This window comes from Girardinichthys multiradiatus, chromosome Y, assembly GCF_021462225.1.
Source record: "Girardinichthys multiradiatus isolate DD_20200921_A chromosome Y, DD_fGirMul_XY1, whole genome shotgun sequence".
In the NCBI taxonomy this organism is placed as follows: Eukaryota; Metazoa; Chordata; class Actinopteri; order Cyprinodontiformes; family Goodeidae; genus Girardinichthys; species Girardinichthys multiradiatus.
Genome location: NC_061818.1, coordinates 40,158,913 through 40,169,094, shown reverse-complemented (window position 1 = coordinate 40,169,094; position 10,182 = coordinate 40,158,913). Strand labels below are relative to the sequence as shown.

Below are 10,182 nucleotides of genomic sequence, written 5' to 3'. Positions count from 1 at the left end.
GTCACTGACTGGATGCAATCTGCTGGGTTTCCTTAGATAGAAAAACTTTTTATCCAATTTGAATAAATAACTGAATCTGACTGAACTGTTTGTTAGGATTAATTGGAATGTATGAACCTGACTGTTGTGAAGAACCTTGAGACGACATGTGTTGTGAATTGGCGCTATATAAATAAACTGAATTGAATTGAAACTGACTGATCATCAAAAACCGGTAAAAGCAAATCAAACCAAGCTGCTCTGACTGGATTGGAGGAATATCACCAGTCATCTGCAGCTCATCCTTCAGAATGGCCACTTTGTTTTCTGCTCATATTGCTATAAGCCAAATGATTCAATTAGTTGGAATCACTTGGAATCCCTTAGATACACAAGATTTTACAATTTAGTTTCAAATGATGTCCTGAATCCAATTTCTGGGTCTGTACTTTGATTGGATTCAAGTGAAATGTTTTTTGATTACATGTAAATATGAGTGTTTCAATGGATTGATGCAAGTTTTACTCATTATGACTAAATAAATGAATTTAATCAAGTTATAATTTAGTTAAAAAATAATTGAAACAGAGATTTCCGTTATTATTAAAGACCACTAGGTGGCAGTGCAGTAAAAGTCTCCATCGAGCTGTACAGGACATAAATGGAATAACATGAATCTGCTGAATGTTTTATAATAAACATAAAATCAGCTGAGATGGACCTGAAGTTAGAGTCCAACACATCTGGTCCACCTGATGAAGATGAAACCAGTGATGTTCTGATCTTTCATTCCTTCACAAACCTCCTTCTGTCACTCAGACGTTTAACCAAACAAAGCTTTGAAAGCTTTGGACAGCCTCTCATGTGCTCCCTCTTGGGTTTCTTCACTGCTTTCAGTTCTCCAGACGAATCTTTTCACTGAAGAAATGATGTCTGAGAAGGTGGAGACCAACATCTTCTCTGTTGAGGTCATTCCTGTGTAGTCGATGGTGCAAGCATACTCCTGCTTCAGAGCTTCCTCATCAAGCTTAATTTTTCTAGATAGTTTCCCCAGACAGATGGTGAGGTGGAGCGTGGCCTGAAACCGGGAGAACATGAGCACCAGCGACAGAGCCAAGGTGACCACAGGGAGAGGGATATTTTCTTTTGGATCAATCGATGGGAGGATGAGTGGGATGATGATACGATTTTTTCCAGGTTCACCATGTTTGTCTTCTAGGAACTCAATTTTCTTCCAGGCACCATCTTCAGGTATTTTTAGAGGAGACACAATGATGTTGGGAACCTTCTGATTTCCAGCTTTCTTCATGGAGTTCCACATATTGGGCAGATTCTCAGGTCGATGATTTTCATCTGGAATCTTGCAGCCACGTCCAGATGAGCAGTAAAAGGTTCTGTGGACAGGTTGAAGCTTCCCTGTAGCGACACCGTATGCTGCATTAGCTTCCAGATAACAGTTCCAGGGAGAGTACAGAACCACGTCAGAGATGGTGGGCAGAGGCAGCAGACAGCTGGCTGACATCATGGAGGCTTTGATGGCTCCATGAGCCACAAAGGTGATGTCAACATCGTTGCTGTGGTTGTTCTTCTCTTCCTCGTCAATCCTTTCCTTCAGGAACTGAAACATGTCCACCAGCTTGGAGAAGATCTCAGACTCTGTGTTCTCTGTGAGCCACAGTCTAATAGCTTCATCTTTGCAGCTTTCCTTTGCAAACTTTAACAAAGTTTTCCTGTCGTCATTGCTCCTGGTTTTGTTTTCAATGCAGCGTTTAACTTTGGCTAACCTCCGGAAGATCTCTCTGCAACAGAAAACATCAATGAAAGGTTTATGGAAATAAAAGTTTCACACTGTAAGGCAGGACGGGTTGATTGTAGAGAAAATTAATTTGTTCAAGTATAATCAACTTAAATATATAATAGTCAGAACTGAACCTCCCAAGTTAACCACACTTAAATTATTTAAGTAATCAACAATAGTAACAAACTGTTGATTCTACTTAAAAGTAAAATATTTAAAATCTAGTATTTTAATTTTAATATACTTAAAATACAGTAAAAATATATGAAAAATGTAGTACACATTATATATTTTATTGAAACTCACAGCAAAAACCAAATATTTCTTAACAATGATGCTCTAACATCAAAACAATTTTATTTTCATGAGACAACAATCCATCCATCTTCTATTCCCATTCTTCCATACAGGGTTACAGGGGAGCGGTCATCGGGCGAGAGGCGGGTACAGGTCGCCAGTTGATCACAGGGCAACACAGAGACACACAACAACGCACATAACCATCTACACGTAACGACAACTTAGAGAGACTATCAGTCATGTTTTGGACTGTGGGAGGAAGCTGGAGTACCCGGGGAGATCCCACATATGTATGGGGAGAACATGCAGAAAGACCCCAGGCCAGGATTCAGTTCTACCAACTGAGCCACTGTGCAGCCTACATCTCCCATCATTCATACAGGCTGTTGGCAAAAAAACTGAAGGTGCGTATTACTGCAACCACTTGGCATGGAGTACGGTTCATCATGGATTAATATCTAAATTGTATTTTAATACATACTGTATAATCAAACTCTTTTAAATGGTTTCATTTTTTTAATCGTATAATATGTATATGTTTGCTCTCGCAGTTCCTTTGCAATGTGTCTATGAAACTAAACTTTTCTCCTCAAGTTTTCTCCTCATAAATCTTCTTTCTTGCTCATATTTCTGACATTTTAATATAACAGGTTGTATTATTTCATCCTCGCCAGACTTGTCACATTTTTTGTAATGTAAAAAGAGTCCAAACTTGGTAAAACAGTGGAATGCAAGCAGTTGAAAATATATTGTCCAGGAAGCATAAGCCTAACTTGTATTCAGGTTGTAGCTGACCCAATGACTGTCCATTAGCTCTTCATATACTCAAGCTGTTTAAGTACTGCAACAAAACTATTTTTATGACGTAGTATTTAGTCAAAGTGTTTGCATAGAAAGAAGGTTTGGGTTAACAGTGTGGAACAGATCCACCAAAAACAAGGACTTCTGTGTTTGTTTCCATTAAAGTTACTTCATCTCAGATTATGGTGATTAAACAATGAAACTTTATAAATTCTTTTATTTCCAGTTTGTTTGGTTGTTCAGACTTACTGAATGTCTTTAAGATCCTTCTCCATCTGGTCAGAAGCTATCCGTATGTCCACAGCGTTCTTCTTCAGACTCTCACTGGCTTCAGTCCTACAGTTGTTTATGTCGATACAGTTGACCACCAGCTCAGGAACTGAAAATGCCAGCCCAATGACTCCTGCTCCAACCTTTCAAGGACAAAAACAAGAAAAAATTTCCTCTCCTGCCATGCATAAAAAACCTTAGTTAGTTGGGTGTCAACTTGAGGCAGTGGAAGAACTGGCCAGGGAGTTTTATTAGGGAGTCAATTTACTAATAAAGGAAAATATTCTTTTTCTCTAACCTTTGTGCAATATTTTCAGATGCAGTTAAAAGTAGCACCTCTGCATTGTTTTTCTGTAGCTTTGATTTTCCTCAACGTCCTTTACTTGCATTTAGAGAAGAGCAAGTTAACAGTAGTTGTCATACCTGCTTGTATTTTGCGTTCTTGAGTTTGTGTTTTTGTCATATTACCTGGTCTAGTCCTCTGTTTTTCTGTCTCCCTGCACCCCAACCCCACACCTGTTCTGTGTTTTCCCCTGATTGTCTTGTCACGTTTGTCATTGGTTCCCCCTGCTGTTCAGTTTTGTATTTAAGCCCGTTTGTGTCCTTTGTTTCCTCCTGGTTCCTTGTGTTTTCTTGTGAGTGTTTTCTACGCTGTCTGTTTGTACCATGAGCATTAAAGACTCGTCTAACCTGCAAACCTCGAGCTTTTGGAGTCCTTATCTGCATATTGGTCCAACAAAAACCCTCATTATGACAGTAATATCTTCCTCTTTAATGACCTTTGGTATTCAAGGCATTCATGTGTTCTCATATTTTGGCTTTAAATGTGATTGAGGTGCAGCTGAACTGTTGTAATTCTTACCCTAAACAGATAAACTCTGCCAGTACTCAACACCCAATAGCAAATATCAAACCCACAACTTTCGGATTGCAAGACGACTACTCTTCCCACTGAGCCATAGTTGCCTAAATCATGTGTTTCTTTGTCTTTTACTCTATTTGCGCATCTTTTAAAGCTAGTTATACTGTATGGTCGGGTTAAGGTGATTGACAGACCTGCTGGTGACCAATCAGGTTCCAGAAGTGGTCAATGCCACCCTGGCCACCCCTCTAGCTCCGTCCCTGGCATCAGGAAGTGAAACAGAGATGAAGAACATCAAGCTCTGTCACATCTTTGAAATATGTGTGTAACCTTTGATGTTCTCCTGTTTTGATTAGTGCATAAATACTGGGATCAATGATGGGAAATTCTTACTGGGTGTCACTCCCAATATTAACCAGGTTAAATCAATTCCCACAATGCAGATGAAGAGGCTCGCATCAAGGAGCAATCTGCAGTTGTTTTGATGTATTAGGAGCTTTATGGTGCTTTACCATCACAGAATGAATGTTTCTGTTAACAGGAAGCAGCTTTCATTCACAATTCCAAATACATTTGATAAACATAAACTAAGTAACCAGCACAGTGGCGAGGTGGTTCAGGCCTACAGGCTGGGTGTGCATCAGAGACTTCACAGCATCATTACAAGTTGGGGGGTCAAAAAAGCGCCTTCCTGGTTTTTGCTGGTTAGACTTCGGTCTCAGAACGCCCTGCTAAGCCCCTTTATTGTCTCTGTGTTTTACAATAAAGAGATGCATACAGTCTGAAATGCTTCAGCCTTTTCCAAAAACACTTTGACTTTCATTTAAAATAACAGTGAATATCAGTGGTGTGTCATGATTTGTTGGGTTTGGAGTTTTGCTTATTAAATCTTTTCTAATCACCACGAAATCTGGTTCTGCCTGTCTGCTCTTGGGTCCACTCCGTAATCTATATCCCGACTTGGTATCAAAACTTTTCACACTGTGGGCCCCAGTTAAAAGTGCCTTTTTTTTCATTAAAAATGTAAAACAATTTTATTGTGAATTCCTACTTTTGACCTGCTCAGCAAAAAATCAAACATGCAATATTTTAATGAAAAAAAGTTGAAAAGAAATTATTGTAGGTCCAAAAAGGGTCTTAGACATTTAAGCTAACCCTACCCTACCCTAAAAAAATCTACTTTCAGTTGCACAGAATATTTTCGATTTAAGAAGATACAAATGTGTCAGTACAAAACTCATTCTGAAAAATTAGAAAAAAGCATTTTTCTAATTTCCATCTGCATATTTAAACTGAGATGTGTTCAAAGAGGAGTCTGGTACTGCCTCTTGCACACTTAGTTTCATGTTGATTGGGATGCACAAAGGAAATGTGATTGGATTGATGCAAGGTTTCAGACATCTTGATTTCATTGTGCATGCAGTGGTTTTTTTATTTTACTCACACCCCATGTTCAGTAACAAATCTTTAGCTGAACTTTTATTGGTCTATAACATCCAGCCTTTCTTTGCATGAGATTGGATGTGATGCTGTCGTGTCTGAACTACTCACCCGTCCAACTGCTTTGCCCGCTGCTTTTGCTCCCATGGATGCTGCCAGTTCTGGAAGTCCATTTGACACCAAACTTTTCCCAGACTTTCTAGCTGCAATCATCACAAATTTAGAAACCAGGGAAATCCCAAGAACACCAAAATCATCAGCCTTATCAGTGATCACGGTTTTAGACAAGCCAGATAACATCATGTGCAGACTGATCCCAGCATTTAGTATCAGCCCCTCTCGTTTGGCCATGGCCCCCAGGATCCTTTGTACAACATAATCTTCTGGAGAAAGTTTCCCAAAGGACAGAGCCTCTTTTTCCCTCCTCTCTCCTTCCTCTTTCAATGTTTCCATCAGTTTCTTGATCCCCTTTTCAAGATTCTCAATCTTTTCAGCGATCTCTTTAGCTTCTTTCATTTTTAGGCTTGATACAGTAATGTCTGTAACATCTGAAGCCACATTAGTGGTCAGACCGAGCCCAGAAGCCACGGCTCCTGCAGTGAAGAGAAACGGGATGGCAGCTCCTCCGGTCAGGAGGGCTGATATACCAGAAACTGTCATGGCTGCTGCTCCTCCTACAGACACTGAGCTGCCTACTACTTTGCTGATGTTGCAGACTTTCTTGGTTTTCTCCAGCTCTGTGGCCAGTTGGTCAAACTTCTCTGCACCTTCCTTCTGTAGCTTCACCCACTCATGGATTTTATCTATGAGCATGTCAGCAACATCCATGGTTAGATCAGAGTGAGAAGACCCCTCTGCAAAGAGCACAGATTCAGGTTTAGTTACAAGTTATACTAAAACACCATCTGATCATTGCACTCTCACCTTCTTTAGAAATAAACTTAGCATCAGTAAAACTCCTCAAGGAGTTGTGCTGCTGAGGTTCCTGGACGTTCTGTCAGATCTCCTGTAGTTCAGAATAAATCTAAAATACTGAGAAAAAATCTAGAGGAAATTGAACAATCTTATAACAGATAAACACTAAATTAGTCTTAATAATGTCAAATAAGTGTCTCACCTGTTCTGATGAGTTGTGTAAAGACTCAGAGTTCAGCTTCAGTTTTTATACAGATTAATTTACTGCTTGTATCTCTGTTCTGATTCGCCAATTTTAAGATGTAGTCAAACCAAAAGTAAAAGTATTTTTCTGCATATTATCTTGATGACCCTGAACTGTGAAACACTCGGTGATGATTAACGATTCAGCTCACCTGCTGCTGTTTCATGTCAGACCGGATCAGAACCAGAACCACTACCTGGATTCAATCATCAACATGCAGAAAACTGAAAACAAGGAATAAAGATCTTGACACAGATTTGTCTTTTCTGTTTTCAGCTGCACCAGATTTCATTTTGATCTGACTCTTCAGGACCTCAGAGAACTTGGAGAACTAAGGGACGATGGAAAGATGTTGGTTAATTATTGGAAGAAAGACTAATAAAAAAATCTTTATCCTCACTTCCACCCATGAATCCTAAGCAGATTCTGGACAATATTTGTTGAGTTACAGCAAAAACAAGTTGCCCTCCTCTCAGCTCCTAAGCTGGTACCACACAGGGTTCTGACCGGATGTATTACTCCCCCAGTCACATTCCTTTGGAATTCCTTTTAATTGGTTAAAATGGAAATTTGAGGCACAAAGGAAGAGCTCAAAGAAAGCAGGAATAAAACTCTTCATTTTATCAGCTGTTATAAAGCAGATCTAGATTCCTGTGAAGCAGCTGATTTATTATCAGGCTGGTGACCCAGTAACTGGACTGGTTACATGTACGATAACAAACCCTCTTATCTGTTCAGATTGTAAATAACATCCTGTTTTATAATTTACTTTGATTGTTCCACTGCATAGATCCCCTTAGCTTTTTAAAACTTTCTCATGAATCAGTTTTGAAATAAAAAGGAGGAACTGAGATATTATTATGACTTATGTCCCACTTTGACCCATCGGCACAGACAGGATTTACAAAAGAACCTGAAAATGTGTTTCTCTGTGTTTGAAGTTGGTAACCTGATGAACGGATTATGGCTGCTCTTCTCGGTCACTCCATCTCCTGCTCTATTTTACCTCTGGTTGTGAACAAGACCCAAAGATACCTAAAGTTCTCCACTTGAGGCAGTAACTCATTCCCTTCCCAAAAGTAGCTTTCTGCTTTTCTCTGCTTAAGGACAATTAACTCGGATCTCATCTTCATCTTGTTGTTGGAGCCCATTTCATGAAACAATTCAAAGCAGGATTAGGGCACATTTTCTGTTTTGTGAAAGAACCAATGTATTGAGGGGGGTTGAAGACAAGGGGGGTTTAGTAGCTAGACAGCGGAGCTGGCTGAGCTGTTCGCATTGTTTCTTTGCACATCCAAACAAAAAATGAGACGGCAACTCCGTGCAAGAACAGGGAATGTACAATGTTTTCATTTGCATATGTTAGCATCTGAGAGTGGGACGGAAACAAATAGTTATACAATGCATTTTTTGTTTTTTTCCCATCATAAATAATGTTTATGTGTTTATGTTTATGCATTCTTCGTCTTCGCTGCCATACTTGTTGCTTCTATTGTCTGCAGCTTCGACCCACCCACAGGTAACGTTACGGTTCACGCAGAACAACCAAGTATTCTGCTTGGCCCAAGATGAACCATAGTTTGTGCCTTGGAATCTCTTTTCTTTGGTGAAAACCCATGTCCCCGGTTCGAAATCACGTTTGGTAACCAGAACAGGTTCTGATCCGTGTTGGTGGAGAAGAGGTGAATGTGAGGTAGTCGCAACCCTGAATCGGGCGACTTGTATTGTGGTAAGCTGGCTTTGCAGGTTTATGTTGTAAATCTTTTGTGAAAGATGTTTGTGGGTACATCATCTGGCAGCCAAACGGAATTGTTCCTAACCTACAGAGGTTTGCATAGATGCATCAACCAAGAGAGTCCAGACGTAACCATTTGCCATTGTGGGGTTGTGTCAAGTACTTTAGTGGCCTCAGCAATGACCTAAATTATATAATCCCCGTCAGATAATCCTACTCACGATGCTCATGAGAACTACACAGTGGACCGTATACAGACTAGCTGTCATCAGTAGAGATCTTTATTGTTCTCAGACTTCTTATCTGATTTAGTGTTACATACAGTGTTACATACTGTCATTATTGTAGGGGATTTTAACATTCATGTTGACACTGAAAGTGAATATAGCCTTAATGCTGTCTTAGACACAACTGGGTTTGTTCAAAACATCCACAGACCTCCCCACTTTTGCCTTCATACTTAATTGCCTTTCTGTCCTTTTCAATTTTTAAACATGTATATATTTCCCCCTATAATATATCCCTGCTGTATTTTTTTAACCCAACGGATTTCTCTTAGCCCACTTATTTACGTCTTTCTTCTTTACAGTCCTCGTTGTATTGTCTTTTCCGTCTCAACATGCTGCTGGAAATGTAAAAACAAACGGGGCAGGTCTTTGGACCAGAGTCTTTAAAAAAGAAACTGCTTAGTTAATCAATTAATATGGATGGCATTAAATTGACCTCCGGTAATAAAGTAAAAAACCTTGGTGTTAACTTTGACTAGGACATGTCATTTAAATCCCATATTAAACAGGTTTCTAGGATTTCCTTCTTTCATCTCCAGAACATTGCCAAAATTAGAAATATCCTGTCCAGGAGTGACGCTGAAAAACTAGTCCATGCATTTGTTACTTCAAGGCTGGACTATTGTAATTCTTTACTATCAGGATGTCCACAAAAAATGCAGTTAAAAGCCTTCAGCTGATTCAAAATGCTGCAGCAAGAGTTCTGATAAAAATTAAAAAGAGAGATCATATTTCTCCTATTTTAGCTTCCCTTCATTGGCTCCCTGTTAAATCCAGAATAGAATTTAAAATTCTCCTCCTCACATATAAAGCCTTTAATAGTGTGACAGGGATACGAGGCTCAGCTAATTTGCTGTCTTTTAGCTAAGGTGTCTCATGCTAACGCCAATGAAAATCATACATTGACGGTATTACTTGAGCACAGATTCTGATATTTTTTGATGTAAAATATTAGCTAATATCCCTTTAAGATTATTTACAGTGGTATTTTTTATAGTGAGAAATATAATTCAAGTAGCCTACTAAAATGATAATATAGTCAGAGCACTCAGAGGTTCCAGAAACCTGGATTGTTGGAGTCCAAACTGTTTAGGTTTGGCAGCAGTGCTGCTGTGGACTAGGAGCAACCTAAGGCTTAAAGATGGGGATCAAACAAACGGGCTGAGGGATCAGAAAGCGGTCCATCACATCAGACCTCTGCAGGTTACTGAAACAGTCTATCGATCTAATTCTGATCTACAGCCCAGTTTAATCGATACTGGTTCAGTCCTTATTTCTTCCAGTTTCCATTCCAGGAATCCAGACTTTCCTGAATCTGATAAATGATCACCAGTTTCTTGGACCTTCTGGAAGTTTTTCTTTTGACTTTGGTTGCTTTTTTTCTCAGTTTGTCTACCTGACCATTTTCAAGCTTCCAGCTGAGAACTTGTCCTACAGCAAATGATCAACTAAACGTTGATGCAGCTCTGAGTTCCTCTGTCAGATTTCTGGGTTTGGCTTTGTTAATTTTAGAGATGGCTTTCAGGTAATGATCATCTGCTGGAGACAGAT

The 10,182-nt window shown here is 39.5% G+C and overlaps 1 protein-coding gene across 1 annotated transcript; it reads right to left on the bottom strand.

Annotated features, from left to right (window-relative positions):
• Positions 1 to 334: 334 nt before the first annotated feature.
• On the bottom strand, positions 335 to 6,278 carry LOC124864188. Its single transcript, XM_047358852.1, has 4 exons — positions 5,562 to 6,278; positions 3,572 to 3,589; positions 3,128 to 3,291; positions 335 to 1,778 (listed from the first exon to the last, which is right to left on the bottom strand). Exons 1-4 carry the CDS (start codon positions 6,276 to 6,278, stop codon positions 803 to 805), a joined length of 1,875 nt encoding a protein of 624 aa, XP_047214808.1. The 3' UTR covers positions 335 to 802.
• Between the last annotated feature and the right edge of the window lie 3,904 nt (positions 6,279 to 10,182).